The sequence below is a fragment of the Trichogramma pretiosum genome, unplaced genomic scaffold (genome assembly GCF_000599845.2).
Source record: "Trichogramma pretiosum strain Unisexual culture from Peru unplaced genomic scaffold, Tpre_2.0 scaffold39, whole genome shotgun sequence".
NCBI classification, from domain to species: domain Eukaryota; kingdom Metazoa; phylum Arthropoda; class Insecta; order Hymenoptera; family Trichogrammatidae; genus Trichogramma; species Trichogramma pretiosum.
The window spans coordinates 55,208-81,795 of NW_019640828.1; the positions used below are offsets into that span (position 1 = coordinate 55,208).

Genomic DNA, 26,588 nt, shown 5'->3' on the forward strand with positions numbered 1-26,588 from the left:
TGCGCCCGTGCTTGTCGCCCACCCACAGAAGATTCCCGCACTGGCTCAGCATCAGCTGTATCACCTCGTAAAAGTATGCGCCCGATTCGCCCTCTTTCAGGGCGTCGAGCAGCGTGTGCAGGGCCGAGCTGCCGTTGGCTGCCACTCCGCCCAGCGGCTCCTGCCACGAGTCTCGAAACCAGGTCAGAATGAACTTCATCGTGTCGCGGAACTTGTGCTTGGCCGCCAGATGCAGCGGCGTACGGCCGAGTCGGTCGGGCCGAACCATCACCTCGCAGAACGCGGGCCCGCCGATCAGGACCATACGTCTGATGATTCGCAGGCAGACCGCGTCGTCGTCCATAGGTCGCGTCCCGCCACCCAGCAGAGCGTGGAACACCGTGTTGCCGTTCTCGTCGACGAGGTCGTCCGCATTCAACCTGGGGAGGCACCTGTCGCAGAGGGACAACAGTGACTCGAACGCGGCACAGTCGCGTTTCTTTTTGTAGGCAACGAAATATTCGAGCACGTGACAACAGAGCTGCAGCTGCGGCTGCTGCTCCTCCGGAGGCCGTTCGTTGATGCTGAGCTTGCTGATGTCGGGCTGCGGCTGCTGATCGTCTCGAAAACTCTTCGTAGGCTCCTCCGAGTCGTTGATGCTGAGCTTGTTGATGTTGGGCAACATTTTTCGCTGCACGTAGAATAACCGTGTACAGTCACTTCGGTAATCGTTTCACTTGTTGTGCCTGCGTGTGACAGCTATCGAGCCGTAGCAGACGCCTCGACGCACAGCAGCTCGGCCGTAGACGAGTCGAATCAGCGATAAGAGCTGCACGTGTCCGTGTTGGCGGCAGTTTGAATTTCTATAGCGATATCTTTTCCGTTGGTCAATTTCGAACGAGTATACGCGTTCTGCACGTTTTGCATCCAGTCTTTAATGTGCTTCAGTCGATACGTTTTACATATCTTCATTCATATTGAATTCAGTCACTGATAATTTTGTGTTATGTAGGCGTTGTTGCAAACTTGAATTTTATTGAATAATTAGAGCGCCTTCTTTTAAGCCCATTGATACTCAAGATAAATTGGGCCAAAAACCCTTGTATCTCGCTGCTCAAAGTAGAAACATGAAAATGGTACAGTTTCGTTTGGATAATGGTGCAGATGTCAACCTTGTAGCAGCAAAAAAGAAATAAATTACCCATGGATACTTCAACCCAAGTTGAAGGAGGTAGTCCTGATTTTATTATCTTGTTTCGAGTCGTATGATGCTACGAATATGTGGAACAACACTGCTGCCCACATTTTATTGGATAATATCAAAAATGAAAGTGGAAATGAAGGCAAATCATTTGATGAAATTGTAGAAATCATGATTGATAAGACACCAACGCTTCCCGTAATGAGGGATAGCAGTGGTCGTACTCTATTTTATCTTGCTATTAAGAATAAGTAAGTGTCGATACTACTGTCATATTATGAGTGATGGTAATGAGTGATATTTAACAATTTATAGATGGACACAAAAATACAAAAATTATTTAACACTACCTTATAAGGTACTAGAAGTAGTTGTGCATGGTATATGATTGTCATTGTGATGCAATAATTTTTTTATGACTGTGATATTATCTGTGTGCTTACTTTGTATCAAGAGAAAATGTATGCATGCATTGTATGCATTGTGTTGCTTGCATCCATATACAAAGAAAAAGATGTTACGAGTCTGCTAGACAGTGTGATGGCAACTCAATAGCTATTAGTTGAGATTCAAAAACTATTACACCATACATGTGACAGTTATTCTAATTTAGCAACTGCATACATTTTTCTAATAAACAAATAGGTAACAAAGAAACAAATGGTTCCAGTCAACAACCAAAATGTAATAGTTATTAGGCCCATGTAACCAAAATATATCAAAGTTGGAGCTAGCTCTGTTATATTTAATTTTGCAAAGAAATAATGTATTGAATATATCTGAATGTGTGCAGCTGATACTCCACCAAGCATGAAACTTCCCCACCACGATCTATAATCCTGAAATAAAAAATTGTTTAAAATGAATTATGAATTCATCAAATCAATTGTTAAGACAATTGAGATACTTACTTTTTCCTTTAACATGGCGTAAACCATAATAGTAGAAGCATTAAAACAAGATATTACAAATAAGATAAAAACTACGAGTATAAATCCTGTGAAGATGTATAAATAGTTTTGCCATAGTGCAGCAGAAATGTAAAACAAATCATTGAAAACTACTCCAAAAGGTAATATCCCTGTCAACAGACTATTAAAGACAGAAAGTTTCTTTTAAAATATAATGAATAAATAGTAAAAAAATTAGTGATTTGTCAAACTTACTACTTTCTTATACAATTTAAGTGCCATACTTGATCAGGAATTTTTTCTGGCTTCTGCTTAGTTGTAACAGTATGAGTAATATTTGGTTTACGATACCCAAAGAAGTAACCCAAGAAAACTAATGGTAAGGAAATACCAAACCAAATTCCAAGCAATGAAATCATTGTAGAAAAAGGAATAGCATCTGAACTATGCTTTTCCCTCAAAAAAAAGCTAAGGGAAAAATACGTTTCAAATACTATGCCAGGATATAAAGTTGCAGTCTATAAATTGCATGTAAAATGTAAATACTGATATACTTCATAGAATTGAATGAATAGTACACAAAAGAAATTACCAGAAAAGCTGCTTTCTTCCACTCTTTCCCTTGCATTGTCTTATATAATCTACCTGAAATATATCCAGCTACTAGTCCAGAGAAACTAAAAGAATAAATTGCACAAGTTCCTACAGCTCCTCTACTAGATGATGAAAACCTTTCAAGCATGGTAAAAACTATATAATAAGATTTATTAAATTGTAAATAGTTTCATAAAAGAATATTTATAAATACAGTAAATAAGTCAACTTACGGACAGTAATAAACGTCATAAAAAACACTTGAATGCCACTGCCAATAAAAGCAGCAAAAAGACAAGAGTTAGTAGGAGGTCTAAATACATCTGCATAAACAAGGTTGCATCCGGTTTTTTCTTCAGCTCCTTCTGATTTTGCAATCCTATCACTATTACCAACATCATTCCTAGCTTTGACTTTTTTTATTGCCTTGTTATATAATAAATATGCGAGTACTAGAAAGTAATATTATATTCCATTCTACTATATTAGAATAACATATTGTATAATTTTCAAAGAATTAACTTACCAGAATAAAAAATTATAACTAATATTAGACAGATTGTCCTGAACCAAAGTCTATCTAAATGATATTGCACAGCATACATATTTCTATTAGCCCAATCAATATTAGATTTTTCCACCCATTGAACAGAATAGAAAAATAGAATTTCAGTTCCATTTGGATTGATGAATTGTGGACTAGCTTGTGGTGTAATGTTACAAGTAACGCTATCATAGCTTACTTGTTTATAATCTACTGACAAAGCTTCCACCACTGAACCATCTATTCTAAATTCATTCCTAAAAAAAGTAATGCAGTAATGCAAGAATGATAAAAATGTTTGACAAGATAGTATTTTAGAAATTTGTCAAACTTACTCTCCATGTTTATGGTAGAATATTATTAGTTTCAAATAATTGTTGATATACACCCTATTTTTCTCATCAATACCACCTAGATAATAACCAGGTTGCATATAAATCATTTCATCTACTTTATCTTTTTTATATAAATTTGCTGCTGTGACATCATCAATCAATCTTTAACATAAGAAAAATATATTAAATTGAGTGCACTTTTTTACTCTCATAAAAAAGCTTTAAATGTCTTACAAACGAACAATGTATTCTTGTTGTATTCGTTCAATGACAAGTGAAGAATAACTTTCTTTCCAAAATATGGGTTCTATTATATCATCACAAAGGAGTTTGCAAGATATATTTTGCGCCATTTCAACTTCATAAGGCGTTTTAACGACTCTGAAATATTTCAATAAACATGACAATTACTGTAAATAGTGATTGTACTATAAAAGATACAACATTTCAAAAATTCACCTATCACCGCTTAAAATTTCCCCTAAACTTTGAGTTTTATAAGATAAGGTTCCATTTTTGGGCAAACAAAAAGGTAGCGAATAATATTCGTAAGATAGTTGTGTACGAGAACTATACATTTTGGCGGCTTCCACATCTATTTTCTGGCCTTTTTTGAAGTCCACAGGGCCTGCTGGGGCATAGTATGATTGAACCTCGATAAAAAGCAATACCAGGACCGCTGCAGCCCATTTCCATTGTAGTTTATTCTACAACCGATTAGTAATATGTTATTTATTTTTGATGGTGCACCAGTGACAATGGTGCGTAAAAATTAAAAGTTCATAGCAAAACAAGTGCATAAATCAGCAGAACGCATATCTTACCATTTTAACGGACGCAACGACGTTCGGTTGTCTCGCTACTCTACACACTTATTTTGAAAATAGTCAAATCCAACGAAATACACTCTTGTAAGTTGCGCCACGTTTACGTGCCACCTGTCACCGATCTGGACTTGCTTTTGCCGTACGTTATATATAACACATCCGTACAAAGTGATTTACTGATTCTCAAGTTATTTTATACTATAAAAATCTGAAAAAATTCAATCCCAATAACGTTGAATTTTTTCAAATTTTTTGAATACTCGAGGGCTTCAGAAAAAATTATTGAAAGTATTGAAAATTTATTTACGACGATGTGAGCCAATCCAAACTCGAAAATTTTTTCTCTTCCTCATCGCATAGAAAAACGTATAATTAATCGATCGATGATGGAATGAAATTGAAAGCTTCAAAAGCGAGAAAAAGGACAGGTTTTGAAGTTAGATCCAAATTAGTAGGATTCGACTTTCATAGTTGCCCCAATACAATCTTTTGAAAAAGTTTTATTATGTACCACGATTTTGAATATTCGATGGTCAGCTTTTTCGTGTGATTATAGTTTAAAAGGGAAATTTTCAGCTGTTCAATGGCGGATCGAAATTGAAAATGTCAAAAAAGGAAGAATTTTGAAATTAGTCCAACATAGCGAGGTGTCATACCTTAAAATAAATTGCGCGTCGATAAAATTTGGCGTTAGACCTTTTTTCGTGATTCTCAATTTCATAATGTTGTTCTCGTCGATAGGATTTTTCCCAAGAAATCTGATGGACTTGTCAGTTTTTTAAATCTCTCATCAAAATCAAATGAGAGCGAAAAAAAAATTAGCGTGATTTTTTGAGCATGAGAAGAGCGTGTCGACAGGTATAAGTTGCCAGATGGAGTGCGACACGCGCTCCTCGGTAAGCCGATCTATTATCTCACTTACAGTTGAATTTTTAGAGCCCAAAGGGTTTTTTCATCATTAGAAGGAATAAATCTTATATTTTTTTTATATAAAACTAGAAAGGATGTAAAAGAAAATAAAATCTCACCGCAGAGTTGATTGATTAACAAAAATACTCATGTCTTTTTTTTTAAATTTATTGAATGGTAGAACAATGCAAACAATTGAGCATCGATTATTTAGCGTCAACCGATTAAACACAGTCAACTACGGAGAAGCTCTTTTTATTGTCTAAAGTTTTTGATTTTTGACAACTCAAAGAATTATATTGAGTAAAATAAGATACTAGATTGATAAAAGTACTAAGAAAGAGAATTTATCTATTACGAAGGCTTCTTATAATTTTAAAGGATATAGAAAATACTTATTGATTTGAACAATAATTTTTTACTGAAGAAACCATTATTAAATTATTAGTTACTACCGATCACGTCTCTCTTGGCAGAAATGATCAGTATCTATTGGCAAATTTATGAAAAATCGTTGACTAGTGCATCTGTCATCAATTCAAGGTTCCCAAACATTAGGTGCGGTTTTATTTAAGGGCCAATAATCAACTAACCGCTTGTCCTATTCATATTTTCAAGCAAGGCGTGAATAAAATTTGAGGCTGCCCAGTTGAAAAAAATTGCGTGGATATCCACGTGGATCATACAGGGATTCCTTGAGGATGGGACATTGATTCCACGTGGATCGAACATGGATCATATAAAGAGTCCACGTACGTAAACCACGGGGATTTGCACGGAAATCCTCGTTGATTTTCGATCGATCCACGGGGATTTTTGCGCAAATCCTCGTTGATTTTCGAGCGCGTGCTCGCGAACAAGTTCCACAGCTACGAGGATTGAAAAAAAATCAGCGTGGATCAGTCGAAAATCCGTGGTGATTCGTCGCAAATCCTCGTGGATGTTTTGAGCGCATGCTCGCGAACAAGTTCCACATCCACGAGGATTGAAAAAAAATCAACGTGGATTAGTCGAAAATCCGTGGTGATTCGCCGCGAATCCTCGTGGATGTTTTGAGCGCGTGCTCGCGAACAAGTTCCACATCCACGAGGATTGAAAAAAAATCAGCGTTGATCAGTAGAATATCCGTGGTGATTGCATTTTTTTCAGCCCATGATCGATCCACGAGGAATCCCTGTATGATCCACGTGGAATCCCTGTACGATCCACATGGAATCCCTGTATGGTCCACGAGGATTACTAATCCTCGTGGATTTCCACGTGGATATCCATGCAATTTTTTTCAACTGGGTGATCGTTGCAATAGCCAAAAAATGCGAAGAGAGTAGTAAGTAACAGTTCTCTGGTAAAACAAAGCACCAATTGCTACCGTAAACAAAGGTGTAACGATAGTAGATACATATTAGGTGAAAATAAATCATATTGACACAATTTATTAGAAATTTAAAAAAAACATCCATAGAAGTATCTATTTATAATAAAAATTGACAACGCAAAAATCAGCGCTTTTCATTATTTCACTGAAAAAAATTTTCTCAGGAACGCTAGAAGCATATGACTGCAAAACAATTCGAGACATTGGTATGAACAATAAATTACTCACAAATAATGGATTGTCATCGAACGTGAAATTTAATGCGATTGCGCTTATTATCGATTATGTGAAAAATCGTTTGAAAGATGTCAGACTCAGTGGCAAAATAAACCATTACAAAAAACGAAATTATTATGCAGTAAGGTCATCTAATTATTTAAAAAAAATTAGTTTCAATAAAACTTTTATGAACTAGAGCCAGTATATTTCGAGAAACCAATAAATTGTAAAATTTACCATTAGTATGTGCTAATTAAAAAGCTTATATTTTTCAAAAAGTGTGAAACATGACTTATTCTAACATTTCTTTTCATTGTTATTGCATGCATAATTTTCAGGCACGAAAAATTTGAGTCATGTCTCAAACTATGCGTCCTTTATGTACTGTCATTTGGTGTCTGAGCAAATTCAATTTTAGTCCAAATTTCTTCTCGCACTTGTCACATGCAAAATCTTTGCGACCTTCGTGTACTATCTTGTGGTGAAAAAGCACATGACCTTTTTGTCCAAATTTCTTCTCGCATTTGCTGCATGCATAATCTTTGGAACTTTCATGAACTGTTTTTTGGTGTAGGAGCAAAGTCGATTTCCATAGGAATTTCTTCTCGCAATTGTCACATGAATAACCTTTTCGACCTTCGTGCACAGTCCTCTGGTGAAAGATCCATTTCGATTTTTCTCCAAATTTCTGTACACACTTATCACATGCGAATTCTTTGCGACCTTCGTGCATTATTTTTTGGTGCATAAGCACATAGGATTTTCGTGCAAATTTTTTTTCACATATGTCGCATCTAAAATCTTTGAGACCATCGTGTGATGTTTTTGTGTGTCGAAGCAAATGAGATATTTGTCCAAATTTTTTGTCACATTTTTCACATTTGTAGTCTTTGCGACCTTCGTGTACTGTTTTTTTGTGCTTTAACAAATTTTGTTTAAATCCAAATTTCTTCTCGCATTCGTCACATACGTAATCTTTGCGACCTTCGTGGACTGTTTTTTGGTGTATGATCAACTTGCTTTTAAACCCAAATTTCTTTTCGCACTTTTCGCACGCGTAGTCTTTGCGACGTTCATGTACTATCTTTTGGTGTTTAAACAAATTAGACTTAAGTTTACATTTTTTCTCGCATTTTTCACATTTGTAGTCTTTGCGACCTTCGTGTACTGTTTTTTTGTGCCGTAGCAAATGACGTTCAAGTCCAAATTTCTTCTCGCATTCGTCACATGCATAATCTTTGCGACCTTCATGTCCTCTTTGTTGATGAAGTATTAAATTATGTTTATTTCCAAATTTCTTCCCACACCTATCGCATGCGAAATCATGAATTATTTTTTGGTGCTTAATTAAATTATCGTTGGTGAAATCTTTTGGCACCTCGTGTGCTGCCTTTAAGTGCAAGAGCAAACTATGTTTATTACCAAATCTCTTCGCGCACTTTTCACATAAAAAGTCTTTGAAAACTTCGTGAAATATTTTTTTGTGCTTGAGTAACGTTGATTTGTTTTCAAATTTCCTATCGCACTTTTTACACGTGAAATCTTTATGTACTAATTTTTGGTGCGTAAGTAAACTCAATTTTTTCACAAATTTCTTCTCACATTGGTCACATGCAAAATTATTACGGCCTTTGTGTTCTGATATTTGGTGTCGATTCAAGTGACTTCGGAACTCAAATTTCTTCTCGCACTTGTCACATAAGTAAGTTTTTTCTAAATTGTGAATTGTGTGTCGGTGTGTCATCATACTTGATTCCAGTGGAAATGCCTCTTCACAAATATCACAAATGTATTGTTCGTTGTTTGAAACAACAATGTCATGTTCATTTGAATAATTTTTCGAGACATCTTTCTCGAGTTTTTTATCAGTTCTATCCATTTTTGGTACCTAAAAGGAATGATGAATTTATTTTCTGGTATTATGGCTAGTATGGTCGGGAAAGACAACATTCAAACTAATTTGCTTTTGCTACAAACATGACTGATACGTTCGAGGAATAAGTTACTGATTTATCTGTTTATACTTTCTAAAAACAATATTTGAACCAGTTCATCACAAAATTTGCCATCCCTACCGTTGTTTTCCGCTCTCCATATAATCAGCTTGATCTTGGCCAAAACAGCCTGCAGGAACCAAGTAGCCAAAAAGTTCACCGGGAGTAGTAATTAGTAGTCGCCTGATTAAAATAAAAAGTATAAACCGTGGCAGCAAACGAAGGTGTAATGATAGTTGACATAAGGATAAACTTAATCGTATTGGCACGATTTTTTATTAAAATTTTACAAAAAATATCTATATAAGTATCTATTATACAATTACAATTGTCAAGACAAAAATCAGGGCTTTTTATTATTTCAATAATAAGAATTACTCACCAAAACTGGGTTGTTATTGGACTTGTAATTAGATGCAATTGCGGATATTATCGATCATGAGAAAAATCGTTTGAAAGATTTTGCACTCAAATTACAAAGCAAACTATTACAAAAAAATGATTGTAACATAATTATAATTAGGTCTCCTTATTACTAAAAATAAAACTTGCTCCAATAAAATTTTTCTGACTCCAACCAGTACATTTCGAGTAACAATAAATTGTAACATTTACTATTAGTGAAAATGTACCCAAACCATACTTGCTAATCAAGAAAGCTTATATTTTTCCATAAGTTTGAAACATGACGTTTTCTAACATTATTAGTGTGTGAAATCTTAATGATCTCCGTAGATTTTAGTTTGGTGCTATAAAAAGTTGCACATACACAGATTTCACACGAAAAATGTGAAAAGACGTCATGTCTCAAACTTTGCGTCCTTTATGTACTGCCATTTGGTGTCTGAGCAAGTTCGATTTTCGTCCAAAATTTTTTTCGCACTTGTCACATGCAAAATCTTTGCGACCTTCGTGTACTATCTTTTGGTGCTCGAGCAAATTATGTTTAAGTCCAAATTTTTTCTCGCAATGTTCGCATGCGTAATCTTTGCGACCTTTGTGCACTGTCCTTTGGTGCTTTAACAAATCTGATTTATATCCGAATTTTTTTTCGCATTTATCGCACAGGTAATCTTTTCGACCTTCGTGTACAGTCCTCTGGTGAAAGATCAATTTCGATTTTTCTCCAAATTTTCGTTCACACTTATCACATGCGAAATCTCTGCGACCTTCGTGTGTTATTCTTTGGTGCAAAAGCATACAGGATTTTCGTGCAAATTTTTTTCCACATTTGTCGCATCTAAAATCTTTGCGACCATCGTGTAATGTTTTTGTGTGTCTAAGCAAATGCGATATTTGTCCAAATTTTTTCTCGCATTTTTCACATTTGTAGTCTTTGCGACCTTCGTGTACTGTTTTTTTGTGCTTCAACAAATCAGATTTTTGTCCGAATTTCTTCTCGCATTTTTCGCATGCATAATCTTTTCGACCTTCGTGGACTGTTTTTTGGTGGCAGAGCAAACTTGATTTTTGTCCAAATTTCTTTTCGCACATGTCGCATGCGAAATCATGAGTTATTTTTTGGTGCTTAATTAAATTATCGTAGGTGAAATCTTTTGGAACCTTGTGTGCTGCCTTTAAGTGCAAGAGCAAACTGGGTTTAGTATCAAATCTTTTGGCGCACATTTCACATAAATAATTTTTGAAAGCTTCGTGGAATATTTTTTTGTGCTTGAGTAACGTTGATTTGTTTTCAAATTTTCTCTCGCACTTGTTGCATGAGAAATCTTTGCGATCTTTGTGTGCCAATTTTTGATGCGTAAACAAATTCCTTTTTTTTACAAATTTTTTCTCGCACCTGTCACAAATATATTTTTTGCGTTCACTGACAATTTTTTCCGATACATGTTCTTCGGATTTTTTCTCACTTTTATTCATTTTGGTATCTGAATTGAACGATGGAACCTATTTTGTATTACAGAAATTCAATGAGTAAAATTTATCTTTCGATGTTATTACGGGTATCACCGGGAAAGACAATATTCAAACTAATTCGTTTTTCCTATAAACATGACCGATCGATTCGAGGAACAAATTAACGATTTATTTGTTTATACGCAGCTACTCAATGAAAAATTTCATCGAAAAAATTTTGTCAATTTTCTAATGCTTCTATCTTGGTCTATATTAAGCTTATCGAGAAGATTTTTTTTTGAAAATTGACAATGTTTCGTTGGAATTTTTTGTTTCGATAAGTTTGTTGAGTAGAGTATCTTCACAATATTTGAACTAGTTTAAAATCAATACTCCAAAATAATACTTGTTACATCGAGTCCATACATACTCATGCATTAAATTATAAATTCTAAAAATTGTATGATTATTCGTTTCATAATTTGCCGTCCCAGGCCACTGCTATCGTCACGCCATGGCTTGGTTTCTATGCCATCGACGCAATGTAATCAGCTTTTTCATGGCCTGAACAGTCTGCAGGAATGAAGTAGCCAAAAAATTCATTGATAGTAGTAATTATAGGTGCCTAATGAAAAAATAAAGTATAAACCGTGGCAGGTAGAAACAATGAACAAAGGTGTAATGACAGTTGAAATAGGGTTAGACTTAATCGTATAAGCACGGTTTTTTATTGAAATTTTAAAAAATAATTCATAGTAATATCTATTAAAATATATATATTTATTTTCATTTCAATATTTCACTGATTATTCTCTGAAAAACTATTCAAAGCATGTGAATTCAATAAGTTCGAGCTGTTCTTGTAAAGAATAAGTTATTTATATTTAATCATTATTTATAATTATGAAATTTAATACATTTAAAAAAATATTATCATGATATAGATTGTCTATAAGCATTTAGATTGCGTAACTGTGTAAAATGGAATGAGCTCTTATAAAACTTTTCTGAACTCGATCCATAATAAGTTGGAGTCAATATTTTCTAAAATGTACTCGAAGAATTTACTAAAAGTTTGAAACATGACGTCTTCTCACATTATTCGCATCGCGTTGCTTTGATCTACGCATTTCTTTTCAAACTAACACGATACATCATCTTTTCTTTCTTTATGTACCGCCATTTGATGTACAACCAAATCTGATTTTTTACCAAATTTTTTCCCCCATTTGTCTCATGCATAGTCTTTGCGATTTTCGTGAACTGCCATTAGGTGGTAGAGCAAACTCGGTTTTTGTGTAAATTTTTTCTCGCACTTATCACAAGCGTGATCTTTTCGACCTTCATGAATTGTTCTTATATGCAAGAACAAACTTTTTTTACTTCCAAAATTTTTCTCGCATTTGTCGCATCCGAAATCTTTCCGACCTTCATGGACGGTCCTTTGGTGGTAGAGTAAATAATTTTTATATCCAAATTTTTTATCGCACCTGTCGCATGAGTAATCCCTACGACCTTCGTGGACGGTTTTTCGGTGCCTGATCAAACTGCTTGCCTGACCAAATTTATTCTCGCACTTGTCGCACGCAAAATTTTTGTGGCCTTCGTGTACTTTCGTTTGGTGTCTAACCAAATCTGATTTTTGACCAAATTTTTTCTTACATTTTTCGCATGCGTAACCTTTCCGACTTTCGTGTACTAACGTTTGATGGAAGAGCAAACTCGTTCTATGTTTAAATTTCTTCTCACACTTGTCACACGCATAATCTTTGCAACCTTTGTGTATCGTCCTCTGGTGGAAAAGCAAATTACTGTTTTGTGTAAATTTCTTTTCGCACTTGTCACATGAGTAGTATTTGCGACCTTCGTGGACGGTTTTTCGATGCCTAATCAAAGAACTTGCATCAAAAAATGTCTTCTCACACTTTTCGCATAGATAATCTTTGCGACCTTCGTGTACTGCCGTTTTGTGTAGAACCAAATATGATTTCTGACCAAATTTTTTCTCGCATTTGTCGCATCCGAAATCTTTCCGACCTTCATGGACTGTCATTTGGTGGTAGAGCAAACTGTGTTTTTGTGTAAATTTCTTTTCACACTTGTCACACGTGAAATCTTTGCGACCTTCATGGTCCGTTTTTTGATGAGATATTAAATCACATTTACTTGCAAATTTTTTCCCACACTTGTCGCATCCGAAAACATTAATTGTTTTTTGGTGTTTACTTATATTGCTTTGATTCCCTAATTTCTTCTTGCTCTCATTGTAGGTGGAATCCTTGCGACGCTCGTGAATTTGCTTTATGTGAAAGAGCAAACTCTGTTTATTTCCAAATCTCTTCGCGCACATTTCACACAAGTAATCTTTAAAAACTTCGTGGAATATTTTTTTGTGCTTGAGTAACGCTGATTTGTTTTCAAACTTCCTCTCGCACTTGTCACATGTGAAATCTTTGGGATTTTTGTGCACTAATTTTTGGTGCATAAGCAAACTCGTTTTTTTCACAAATTTCTTTTTACATTGGTCACATGCAAAATCTTTGTGGCTTTTGTGTTCTGATATTTGATGTCTACTCAAATGACTCCGAAACTCGAATTTATTTTCACACTTATCACATGCGAAATCTTTTCGTTCGTTGTGAATTGTTTTTCGGTGTGCCATCAAACTTGATTCTAGTGTAAATGCCTCCTGACAAACATCACAAATGTATTGTTTGCCGTCTAAAACAAAGATGCCATGTTCACTCCAACTATTCTTCGAGACATCTTCCTCTGATTTATTCTCACTTTTATTCATTTTGGTGCCTGAATGATTGATAGTTACATTGAGAGAGATAACTTTCAAACTGATTTGTTTTTACTATGAACGAGAACATGATGAGTTTTCGTGGAACGACATCAAAATTATTTATGATCATATTGTTTACAATTAATTTATCTGTTTATACAATCTCCTTATAATATTTAAATCAGTTTCAAATTTCAAATTAATGATGATTTCTCAGAGAAATTCTATCAACCTTCTAAAACTGAGTAACAGTTTTCTGATAAAACTATGACATTAAACAAAGGTGTAACGATAGTAGATACATGTTAGGTAAAAATCAATCATACTGACACAATTTATTTTAAATTTCAAAAAAAAATTCATACAAGTATCTATTTATAATTACAATTGTCAAGACAAAAAACCAACGCTTTTCATTATTTTACTGATAAAAATGTTGACTACATAAAAAATTCGAAATATTCCTATAAGCAATAAATTACTCAGAAATAATGGGTTGTCATCGAACGTGAAATTTAATGCGATTGCGCTTATTATCGATTATGTGAAAAATCGTTTGAAAGATTTCAGACTCAGTGGCAAAATAAACCATTACAAAAAACGAAATTATTATGCAGTAAGGTCATCTAATTATTTAAAAAAAAAAAATTAGCTCCAATAAAACTTTTCTGAACTAGAGCCAGTATATTTCGAGAAACCAATAAATTGTAAAATTTACTGTTAGTACTTGCTAATTAAGAAGCTTATATTTTTCAATAAGTGTGAAACATGACTTTTTCTAATATTTCTTTTCATTTATTGTTATTGCATGCATAATTTTCAGGCACGAAAAATTTAAGTCATGTCTCAAACTTTGCGTCCTTTATGTACTGTCATTTGGTGTCTGAGCAAATTCGATTTTTGTCCAAAATTTTTTCCGCACTTGTCACATGCAAAATCTTTGCGACCTTCGTGTACTATCTTTTGATGTTTCAGCAAATAACTCTTTTCTCCAAATTTTTTCTCGCACTTGTCGCACGCGTAATCTTTGTGACCTTCGTGCACGATCTTTTGGTGTGTTATTAATTTGCTTTGAGCCCCAAATTTTTTTTCACATTGATCGCATGTATAATCTTTGCGACCTTCGTGTACAGTCCTCTGGTGAGAGATCAATTTCGATTTTTCTCCAAATTTTTGTTCACACTTATCACATGTGAAATCTCTGCGACCTTCGTGCATTATTTTTCGGTGCAAAAGCATATAGGATTTTCGTGCAAATTTTTTCTCACATTCGTCGCATCTAAAATCTTTGCACCCATCGTGTAATGTTTTTGTGTGTCGAAGCAAATGCGATTTTTGTCCAAATTTTTTCTCGCATTTTTCACATTTGTAGTCTTTGCGACCTTCGTGTACTGTTTTTTTGTGCATTAGCAAATTTTGTTTAAGTCCAAATTTTTTCTTGCATTCGTCACATACGTAATCTTTGCGACCTTCGTGGACTGTCTTTTGGTGCTTAAATACATCTGAATTGCTTATAAATTTCTTCTCACACTTATCACATGCAAAATCCTTGCGACGTTCGTGTACTGTCCTTTGGTGTTTGAACAAATTAGACTTAAGTCTACATTTTTTTTCGCATTTTTCGCATGCGTAACCTTTGTGACTTTCGTGTACTGACGTTTGATGGTAGAGAAAACTCGTTTTTTGTGCAAATTTTTTTTCACGCTTGTCACATGCGTAATCTTTTGGACCTGTGTGTACTGTCTTTTGGTGATAGAGCAATTGCGAGTTTTGACCGAATTTCTCCCCGCACTTGTTGCATGCGAAATCATGAGTTATTTTTTGGTTTTTAATTAAATTGCTTTGATCCCCTAATTTCTTCTTGCTCTCATCGTAGGTGAAATCTTTTGGAACCTCGTGAACTGCCTTTAAGTGCAAGAGCAAACTGGGTTTAGTATCAAATCTCTTGGCGCACATTTCACATAAATAATTTTTGTAAACTTCGTGGAATATTTTTTTGTGCTTGAATAAACTTGATTTATTTTCAAATTTCCTATCGCACTTTTTACACGTGAAATCTTTATGTACTAATTTTTGGTGCGTAAGTAAACTCAATTTTTTCACAAATTTCTTCTCACATTGGTCACATGCAAAATTATTACGGCCTTTGTGTTCTGATATTTGGTGTCGATTCAAGTGACTTCGGAACTCAAATTTCTTCTCGCACTTGTCACATAAGTAAGTTTTTTCTAAATTGTGAATTGTGTGTCGGTGTGTCATCATACTTGATTCCAGTGGAAATGCCTCTTCACAAATATCACAAATGTATTGTTTGTCGTTTGAAACAACAATGTCATTTTCATTTGAATAATTTTTCGAGACATCTTTTTCGAGTTTCTTATCAGTTCTATCCATTTTTTGTACCTAAATTAAATGATGAATTTATTTTCTGGTATTAGGGCTATAGTTTGGTCGGGAAAGGCAACATTCTAACTAATTTGCTTTTGCTATAAACATGACCAATACATTCGAGGAATGAGTTACTGATTTATCTGTTTATACTTAAATGTCATGACAATATTTGAACCAGTTCATCACAAAATTTGCCGTCTCTATCCGCTGCTGTCCGAGCTCCATATAATCTGCTTGATCTTGGCCCAAACAGCCTGCACGAACCAAGTAGCCAAAACATTTGATCTAATTATTATCATATTATCATAAAAAGGTCAACTAATTATTTAAAATAAAATAAACTCCAATAAAACTTTTCTGAACTAGAGTCAGTATATTTACAGAACCAATACATTGTGAAATTTAATATTAGTACTTGTTAATTATGAAGCTTATATTTTTTAATAAGTTTGAGACATGGCGTTTTCTAACATTTTTCGTGTGCAAAATCTCAATGATCTTTGTGGATTGTCATTTGGTGCTTTATAGAATTGCTCTAAACCACCTAAATTTTTTTATTCTAATTGAACGCATAATTTTCGCACGCAAAAAATGTGAGAAGATGTCATTATGTCTCAAACTTTGTGTCCTTTATGTACTGCCATTTGGTGTCTGAGCAAATGTGATTTTATTCCAAATTTCTTTTCACATTTATCACATGCAAAATCTTTGCGACCTTCATGGACTGTCTTTTGATGATTTATCAAATTACTTGATTTCCCAAATTTTTTCTCGCATTTATCGCATGCGTAGTTTTTGCAACCTTCGTGGACTGATTTTTTGTGCGCAAGCAAATTATATTTCTGCCCGAATTTCTTTTGGCACTTATCGCAAGAATAATCTTTGCGACCATCGTGTATTGTTTTAGTGTGTCTAATCAAATGCGATATTTGTCGAAATTTTTTCTCACACTTGTCGCATCTAAAATCTTTGCGCCCATCGTGTAATGTTTTTTGGTGTTTAATCAGATTGCATTTTAGACCAAACTTCTTTTCGCACTTGTTGCATTTGAAATTTCTAAGACCTTCGTGGACTGTTATTTGATGTTGAAACAAGTACCCTTTTTGGTTAAACTTCTTTTCGCAATTGTCGCACGCGTAGTCTTTGCGACCTTCGTGGACTGTTTTTTGGTGGTACACCAAATGATGTGCAAGTCCAAACTTCTGATCGCACTTATCGTATGCGAAATCTTTGCGACCTTCATGGACTGTTTTTTGATGAGATATTAAATGATGTTTACTTGCAAATTTCTTTCCACACTTGTCGCATGCGAAATCTTTCTGACCTTCGTGTATTGTCTTTTGGTGGTAGAGCAAACTAGATTTATGTCTGAATATTTTTCCGCACTTATCGCAAACGAAATTTTTACGGCCCTCATATGTTTTTATTTGGTGTTTAATTAAATTGCTTTGACCTCCAAATTTCTTTTCTGATTCATCACAAGTAAGATTACGATCTTCATGAACTGTTTTTATGTGAGAGAGTAATCTATATTTATTACCGAATCTCTTGGCGCACATTTCACATAAGTAATCTTTGAAAACTTCGTGGAATATTTTTTTGTGCTTGAGTAAAGTGGATTTATTTTCAAACTTCCTCTCGCACTTGTCACATGTGAAATCTTTGGGATTTTTGTGCACTAATTTTTGGTGCATAAGCAAACTCGATTTTTTCACAAATATTTTTTTACATTGGTCACATGCAAAATCATTGCGGAGTTTGTGTTCTGATATTTGATGTCTACTCAAATGACTCCGAAACTCGAATTTATTTTCGCACTTGTCGCAAACATAATTTTTTTTTTCATCATGAATTGTGTCTCGCTGCGTTATCATGCTTGATTCCAGTGTAAATGTCATCTGGTCAATATCACAAATGTATTGTTTGTCATCTGAAACAATAATGTCGTGTTCACTGATATTATGTTCCGAGATATTTCCCTCGGAATCCTTCTCCCTTTTATTCATTTGGGCGCCTAAATTAAACGACAGATTCTTGAATTTGGTGCCACGGAATTATAATTAGTAAAACTGATTTTCTGGTTTATGGCGTGTTTGGTCATGTATGACAACATTCGAACTAATTGGTTTTTACTTTAAACATGAGCAATACATTCGAGAAACGAAAAAACGATTTATCTGTTTATACATTCTCCTAACAATATTTCAACCAGTTTAATATTCTAACTTAGCATCGATTTCGTCGAAAAATATTTTTGTCCATTATAGACGCGTACTGCAGATCACGCCCGAGCTCTGCGGATCGCGCCATTTCTCAGCCTCGCTGTGATATGCGCCACTTCTCAGCCGCGTCGTCGCGCTATATAAGCCGCGGTGCCGGGCCGCTCGCTGGTGAGCTCTTGCGCTGAGCACATCTCCCGGACCTCCGGAGATTACAAAAATCTCTCGGACTTCCAGAGACATACTACAGTTCCTCAAGTTGTTCAAGGTTGTTGGCTGGATAGTACATGTACATGTTTGCAACGTAAGCCCCGCGTTATACGAGGGACCCCTGTACTTATATTTGAGGTTTGAGTTTGCCTAGCAAGTGTAACATGTAAAGATCTAAGGCTAGACTCTGCTTTAGGACCTTTTTTTGCACGTTTTTCGACACATTAGTGTCTTCAGCGCAAACCAAGGCTCAAACCATTATAAAAACTTACATGGAAGTAGTTGACATGTTAAGGAAGCTTCTTAAATAGCTTTGGAAAGGAAAGTCCGGATCATAATTGAGTAGATTTAGTGTTTTTTGTTTTTTTTTGTTATTTCTATTGTAGAAGCTTCTAGAGTGCTCAGATCGCTTCGGAACCCATTTTTTCTGAAAATTTCGACGATTTCCAACAAAAAACCTTCTGTGCACTTTTACTTTTGAGTCTTTCTTTACTGAGTTAGAGCTTATTGAAAAATTTGCGATCTTTGACAAATAATGGAAAAATGCGAAAAAGGCCAACTCTGGAATTCTGAATAAGGGTGATAGAAGGCCTCAATCGCTCTATAAATTTTTTTGTACATTCCTGACATCCCAAACAATGTGTTCATCATATGAGATGTAGGGAAAAAATGTTGACCGGTTGAGTTGACAGAGAATCGGCCATATACATATCTCCATCTCCAATTGTCGAGAAAAAAAAGAAGTGGCTTTCATTATTTCACGGATGAATTGCACACAATTATCTGAGGAAGTATTCAAATCATATTACTGCAATAAGGTCGAGACATTCGTACAAAATGTAAATTTTTCACAAAATGGGATTACACTTATTTTCGATTTGAAAAAAAATTCTTGGGAGATTATAAAATACGTCATTACAAAGTTAAACACTAAAAATAAGATATTATCGTGATGAACTTGGTTATTATACAGTAAGGTTGTCTAATCATGTAAAATTATCTCCTATAAAACTTTTCTAAACATAATTCAGCATACGTCAGAGTCAATATTTTCTTGATTTTACTATTGGGATTCACTTATTAGGAATCCTCATATTTTTCGATAAGTCTGAGATATGATGTATTCTTACATTTTTTGAGTACGAAATCTTAATGATCTTGGACTGTAGATCAGCCAATTTTTTTTCATACTGACATGAGCCCTTTATGTACTGTGCTTTGGTGGAATATCAAAGAAAATTTGTTTATAGCACTGCGTGGCTAAGGTTCACGTTTAAGGCACGCTTTGCCGTGATTAGTTGCTCATTATTGCACCGCGACGCTATATGAGCACCTTATATCTTGCCAAAGGGGACCCAAACGTGATTTTAGCACAGTGCTATAAAAAAGCGTAAGATACTTATGACTCAAATAGCCTATTCATTACTTCAGTAGCACCCTCGCTTTGCTCGGGTGCTAACCGTGCCGTGCAATAATGGCCTGCTTAAGTCACACGTATCATAATATACTAATCCGAATCTTTTTTCGCACTTACCACATGCATAATCTTCGCGACCTTCGTTTACGATCTTTTGATGCCGAGCAAAGTCGATTTTCGTTGAAATTTCTTATCGCAATTATTGCATGCGTAATCTTTGCGACCTTCGTGTACTTGACTCTCGTAAGTAGCCTCGTAAGTATCTTCTCAAATCCCTTATATCCCTAAATTTTTTCTCGCATTTATCGCATGGGTAGTCTTTGAGATCTTCGTGTACTGTTTTTTTGGTGCAAAATTACATTTTTTCTCGCATTTGTCGCATGCATGATCTTTACGACTATTTCATGGACTATTTCATGGACTATTTCTCGGTGGGTGAGCAAATTGATTTTTACTTCCTAATAGAGGAAGCTGTGCGATAAGCTCGAAAATTAGATTTAGAACCAGACGTCGTAAGAAATTTTGGGTGACATATTTGAAAACTACATTGAATTACTAACAAATGTCTGTATGAGATTGTGTGTGTATGTACTTATGTTGTATGTTGGCCTTTTCGACCTTTTAGCTAAGTTCGTTAAAGTGGTTTCCTTCATACCTTTGCATGAAAATCGAATTTTCCAATCGCGCAGCGGGAGGGAAATTTTACTCTCGGTCAAGATAAAAAAATAAAAAAAAATTTAAATGCGTCGCATAAAAACTATATTATGAGATGTTAGATATTATATTTCTTTATAAAAAAGTCAACTATCAGAAAACAACATTTTCGTACTCTAGTTGAATGCAATTTTCTTTGTTGAAATTTTAAATTTTGGTGTACATCGTATTGAAATTTTAATGAGAAATGAATTTGTCATTTCACTGTAATATTCAAGTTTTTTCTCGCACGTACACCAGCGAACTTAGATACTCGGACCTGGAAAATTTGCGATCGATTAGTCGCTTTCTTCGCGTTTTTTAAACAACAGCGCTTGACTACGGTTTCACGACCTGCATTGCACAGTGAAGGAAGCGACTAATCGATTGAACATTTTCGAGGGCCGAGTATTTAAGTTCGCTGGTGTAGATTTCGACCAAATATATGTTAATGTAGTTTTGTTTATGGTTCGTAAAGAGCATGTCGCAATATCGTCCGATTATTCTGCAACAATCAATCAAAGATGGGGAATTGAAACAGTTATCACAATCAGATATATCAGATCTTGAAAAACGCACAAAAGGAATGTATCCCTTATTGGTACCTTTACTGAAGGCTTCACTCATGTGGCCTTTTTGGACTGGCATCAAGAAGTATCGACCATGGGTGATATTTGTGTTAATGATTGCAAATTTAATATTTACGGTAATTTATTATTGATCCATTTTCAGAAGTTTTTCGTACTTTATTTAAGAATAAAATTTTAGTTATGATTTATAAAAATGGTTTTGCAGTTTGCACGAATAACACGCTACAGCAAACTCGATATGAATATAGTAATAGAATTATGCATTCAAAACTGCTGCGCATGTTCCGTTATTATTGGCACGTATTTTGTAACTTTAGACAAAAAAAAATACATAACAGTACAGTCAAATTTTCTATAAAACATTAATGCACGAGAAACATATTTTTAAATTAATCGAATACTTTTTTACTTTTATCTAAATTATCTTCAAGTTTCAAAAGTTAATAGTTCTTATGACGAGAAATTTATTTCAATGTAGTTCCGAGGAAAAAATTTTTTTACAAACATACATTGACACAGCTAGGCTCACTTCTTACATAATCACAGGCAGGTCTATACTCAAAATCAAATTTAATGAACCATACTAAATCAAGAGTTTAATTTTGTTGCAGGTCTTATATATGTCTCTATTATGATGTATGCCATGATAATTCCAATATTATTCCCAGTTATAGCAAATTTAATTTTACCAAGAAATTACGCGCATCGAAAAAAGTTTTCTGCTTACTTGGACTTGTTCATAGATGAAGACATACACTTTTATTATACTTTTTTTATTTTGCCAATACTAGCTTACATAACGGCAGTATTTGTTTCAAGTTTATCAGTTTTTTATGTATCAATAACTTCCTTTGTGATAGGAAAGTTTAGATTCGTGGGGTATTTTATTGTAAATTTTTATAATTCCTTATATTGTTCATTACAATGAATGAAGCTATATTTTCAATTAGGTTCAAATTAAAACAAATTTCGTCTTTCTCTCAAACAAAGCATTTTTCGGACGGAGATGATGAAACTTTCAAACGTATTTCTCAACTGGTTCAACAACATCAATTTTGTATCCAGTTAAGTGTTAATATTGAGAATTATTTCGTTCAATTGCATTACATTATTTTTCTGCTTATGATTAGTTTATTTGATTTACTGGACACGATTGTCAGTTCCATGTTTGTCTTTGGAGTATTGACTGTGCTTGTCATCGGTAGTATTTCCGGATGGGTGGTACGATTTATAATGTTAATAATTGACAGTAAAAATTTTGTATGGTAAAGCAGGATATTTTATTATTTATAGCCTTATTTTTCTCTTAGATGGTGATTGAATTTAAACAAGATATGAACATCGTTTTGAAAATGGTTTTCGTATACATCGTTTGCGTCGAAAGTTTGTTTTTGGTAAGCTATCCCTCTCAGAAAATTTACGATGCTAGCAGTGACATTTTTAAGAAATGGTAAGGATTTCGATTCTCGTTAATCGAAATTAGATTTCTTAAGATATTTAAAAACTTTTTCTGCCTAAAATAGTTACTTCAGTGATTGGTATAGATACTCAATAAAAACCCGGAAAATGATACAACTAATAATGATAAAGTCTATGAGACCTTCGGGTTTTAGAGTTGGACCAAGTAAATTTATGAATTATGAAACGACTCAGCAGGTAACTATGAACACCAGTCACGGATTTTTTCGAAAATTTTTGCAATCATTTATTTTATTTTATTTTTATTTTAGATTCTTCAATTATCTTTTTCCTATATTGTTTCATTGATGTCAATCTATAAACATTAAATTGTGTATCATGGAATGTGTCAAATATAGAGAAATCCTGCAACGGCTAAATTTATGTTGAACTAACATTTTTTAGAGATACTACGAAATCGTAGAGAGTCAAATTCTTCACAGATCCTACAAAACAATTGCTTTTCAAAAATTGTAATAAATGGATTTAATATTACATTAAAAAAAAATGAACAGCAAGTTGAATTTTCCATTTTATTTATCAATCAAGTAAGCTTATTCACCATTCTAGTTTAAACGGGTTACTTCATTAATGCTAAGCAAAGCGAAGTCGAGTACCTTTCAGCTTAGTGTTTTTAATCGTTTTTCGTATCAACTGCTTATGCATTTACATGGATTTTTAATGCATATTGCATTTTTTCCCATAACTTTGAATAAATTGATGTCCGCTATTAAGAAGTGGTTTTGGCCACCTTTACTAGAGGCTAGTCTCATAAGAAACGATGTATTTCTGCCGGGACCGCAAAATTTGTCCGCTATTGAGAGGTGACCGCTTTCAAGAGGTGTCCGTACAGGGAGGTTTCACTGTACACTACACAGACACTTACTTTGTCCATTGGAACAAGGATTTAGTCGATATGGAACATGTATAAGCATATGACGTTCCGTGGTCTAGTGGACAAAACAATTTTCCGTATATAAGTGTATCACGGCAGTGAACAAAGGTGTAACGGTAGTCAACATAAGTTTGGACTTGATCGTATTGGCACGATTTTTTATTGAAATTTTAAAAAAGTCATGTGTTTAAATATCGATCGAAACATTCAAAGCATGTTACTATAATAAATTCGAAATTTTCTTATAAACAAGAAAATATTTATTAAAACTGGATTTTTATTAGACGTGAAATTTAATGGAATTGTGCATATTATCGATTATGAGAAAAATTACTTGAAATATTATAAAGACACAACTACAAAGTGGAACATTATGTAAAAAAGATTATTTTGATATACATACATCTGGGTCGTGTACATGTACTAAATAAAATGAGCTGTATAATGAAATCTTTCTGAACTTGATCCAATATATGTTGGAGTCAATATTTTCTAGGATTTATTCGAAGAATTTACTAGAAGTTTGAAACATGACGTCTTCTCACATTATACGCATCGCGTTGCTTTGATCTACGCATTTCTTTTCAAACTAACACGATACATCATCTTTTCATTCTTTATGTACTGCCATTTGATGTACAACCAAATCTGATTTTTTACCAAATTTTTTCCCGAATTTGTCCCATGCGTAATCTTTGCGAATTTCGTGAACTGTCATTTGGTGGTAGAGCAAACTCGGTTTTTGTGTAAATTTTTTCTCGCACTTATCACAAGCGTGATCTTTTCGACCTTCATGAATTGTTCTTATATGCAAGAACAAATTTTTTTTATTTCCAAAATTTTTCTCGCATTTGTCGCATCCGAAATCTTTCCGACCTTCATGGACTGTCATTTGGTGGTAGAGCAAACTCGTTTTTTGTGTAAATTTCTTCTCACAGTTGTCGCATGAGTAGTCTTTGCGACATTCGTGAACGGTTCTTTGGTGCCTAGTTATATTTCTTAGATCACCGAATGTCTTCTCGCACTTGTCGCATTGATAATCTTTGCGACCTTCGTGTACTGTCATTAGATGTACAACAAAATCTGATTTTTTAGCAAATTTTTTCTCGCATTTGTCGCATGCGATATCTTTTCGATCTTCGTGGATTATTGCTTTGTGTTTGAACAAAGTGCTCCGATCTCCAAATTTCTTCTCACAAATATCGCATGCGTAATCCCTACGACCTTCGTGTACTGTCATTTTATGCTGAATCAAATGCCCTTTTTGGGTAAATTTTTTTTCGCAATTGTCACATGCGAAATCTTTGCGACCTTCGTGGACGGTTTTTCGGTGCCTGATCAAAGTGCTTGCCTTACCAAATGTCTTCTCGCACTTGTCGCACGCAAAATTTTTGTGCCCTTCGTGTACTTTCGTTTGGTGCCTAACCAAATCTGATTTCTGACCAAATTTCCTCTCGCATTTGTCACATGAGTAATCTTTGCGACTTTCGTGTAGCGTCCTTTGGTGGTAGAGCAGACTCGTTTTTTGTCCAAATTTTTTCTCGCATTTTTCACATTTGTAGTCTTTGCGACCTTCGTGTACTGTTTTTTTGTGCTTTAACAAGTTTTGTTTAAGTCCAAATTTCTTCTCGCATTCGTCACATCCGTAATCTTTGCGACATTCGTGTACTGTTTTTTGGTGTATGATCAACTTGCTTTTAAACCCAAATTTCTTTTCACACTTTTCGCACGCGTAGTCTTTGCGACATTCGTGGACTGCTTTTTGGTGGTACAACAAATGATGTGCAAGTCCAAACTTCTGATCGCACTTGTCGCATGTGAAATCTTTGCGACCTTCATGGACTGTTATTTGATGAGATATTAAATGATGTTTACTTGCAAATTTCTTCCCACACTTGTCGCATGCGAAATCTTTCTGACCTTCGTGTTTTGTCTTTTGGTGGTAGAGCAAACTAGATTTATGTCTGAATATTTTTTCGCACTTATCGCAAACGAAATTTTCACGTCTCTCATATGTTTTTATGTGGTGTTTAATTAAATTGCTTTGACCTCCTAATTTCTTCTTGCGCTTATTGTAGGTGGAATCCTTGCGACCCTCGTGAATTTTCTTAATGTGAAAGAGCAAACTCTGTTTATTTCCAAATCTCTTCGCGCACATTTCACACAAATAATTTTTGAAAACTTCATGGAATATTTTGTTGTGCTTTAGTAAAGTTGATTTATTTTCAAATTTTTTCTCGCACCTGTTGCACCTGAAATCTTCACGATTTTTGTGTGCTAATTTTTGATGCTGAAACAAACTCGATTTTTTCACAAATTTCTTTTCGCATCTGTCGCATGCAGAATCTTCTCGATTTTTGTGCACCAAAATTTGGTGTCTACTCAAATGACTTCGGAACTCGAATTTCTTTTCACACTCGCCACATGCGTAATCTTTCTGGTTATTGTGAATTGTGCCTCGGTGAGTTGTCATGCTTGATTCTAGTGTAAATGCCTCTTGGCAAATATCACAAATATATTTTTTATCGTGTTCACTTAAATTAATTTCCGAGTTAACTTCTTTGGATTTTTTCTCATTTTTATCCATTTTGGTGCCGAAGTAAAACGACGTATCCTTCTTCTTAGTTCTACTAACATTGAATGATTGATAGTTACATTGAGAGAAATAACTTTCAAACTGATTTGTTTTTACTATAAACAAGAACATGATCAGTTTTCGAGGAACGACATCAAAATTATTTATGATCATGTTGTTTACAATTAATTTACAGATTTATCTGTTTATATATTCTCCTGCCAATATTTGAATCTGTTTAAAATGTCAAATTAGCAACGATTTCTTCGAGGAATATTTTTGTTTATCTAAAAATCAGTACTTCAAAATAATACTTGTAACATCGAGTCAATAGATACTCATGCATTAAATTATAAATTATTAAAGTGAACATTCGTTTCAAAATTTGCCGTCATCTGATTATTCTCTGAGAAACTATTCAATGCATGTTACTACAATCAGCTCCAGCTGTTCTTATAAACAACAAAAATTTATAAAAACTGGATTTTTATCAGACGTCAAATTTAATGTAATTGTGCATTTTATCGATTACGAGAAAAAGTACTTGAATTACTATAAAAGACGCAAATACAAATTTAATTTTTAATTTAATTCATTTATTATAAAGTGA

General features: G+C 34.4%; 2 protein-coding genes across 2 annotated transcripts; both read right to left on the reverse strand.

Moving 5' to 3' along the window:
• Positions 1–1,442: 1,442 nt before the first annotated feature.
• Positions 1,443–8,773, reverse strand: LOC106659472 (transmembrane 9 superfamily member 4-like). Its single transcript, XM_023463320.1, has 10 exons — positions 8,644–8,773; positions 4,024–4,192; positions 3,799–3,945; positions 3,565–3,726; positions 3,212–3,486; positions 2,919–3,137; positions 2,684–2,841; positions 2,347–2,609; positions 2,092–2,272; positions 1,443–2,019 (listed from the first exon to the last, which is right to left on the reverse strand). The coding sequence occupies exons 1-10, from the start codon at positions 8,771–8,773 to the stop codon at positions 1,780–1,782; spliced, it is 1,944 nt and encodes a 647-aa protein (XP_023319088.1). The 3' UTR covers positions 1,443–1,779.
• Positions 8,774–13,415: 4,642 nt separating this feature from the next.
• On the reverse strand, positions 13,416–18,435 carry LOC111694594 (zinc finger protein 84-like). Its single transcript, XM_023463321.1, has 3 exons — positions 18,386–18,435; positions 15,031–15,664; positions 13,416–13,463 (listed from the first exon to the last, which is right to left on the reverse strand). The coding sequence occupies exons 1-3, from the start codon at positions 18,433–18,435 to the stop codon at positions 13,416–13,418; spliced, it is 732 nt and encodes a 243-aa protein (XP_023319089.1).
• Between the last annotated feature and the right edge of the window lie 8,153 nt (positions 18,436–26,588).

What these genes read in the sequence shown, in the direction of transcription:
- LOC106659472 (XM_023463320.1), bottom strand. Translation starts at nt 8,773, where the DNA reads ATGGATAGAACTGATAAAAAACTCGAGAAAGATGTCTCGAAAAATTAT. An exon ending in AGTTATAATTTTTTATTCTG is followed by an intron (nt 3,138 to 3,211) that starts GTAAGTTAATTC and finishes ATTACTTTCTAG; the next exon opens with TACTCGCATATTTATTATAT. An exon ending in TTAAATTGTATAAGAAAGTA is followed by an intron (nt 2,273 to 2,346) that starts GTAAGTTTGACA and finishes TGTCTTTAATAG; the next exon opens with TCTGTTGACAGGGATATTAC.
- LOC111694594 (XM_023463321.1), bottom strand. Translation starts at nt 18,435, where the DNA reads ATGTACATGTACTATCCAGCCAACAACCTTGAACAACTTGAGGAACTG. An exon ending in GAACAACTTGAGGAACTGTA is followed by an intron (nt 15,665 to 18,385) that starts GTATGTCTCTGG and finishes AGGCCGTAATAA; the next exon opens with TTTTGCATGTGACCAATGTG. An exon ending in AATTTATAAGCAATTCAGAT is followed by an intron (nt 13,464 to 15,030) that starts GTATTTAAGCAC and finishes TCTTTGTTTTAG; the next exon opens with ACGGCAAACAATACATTTGT.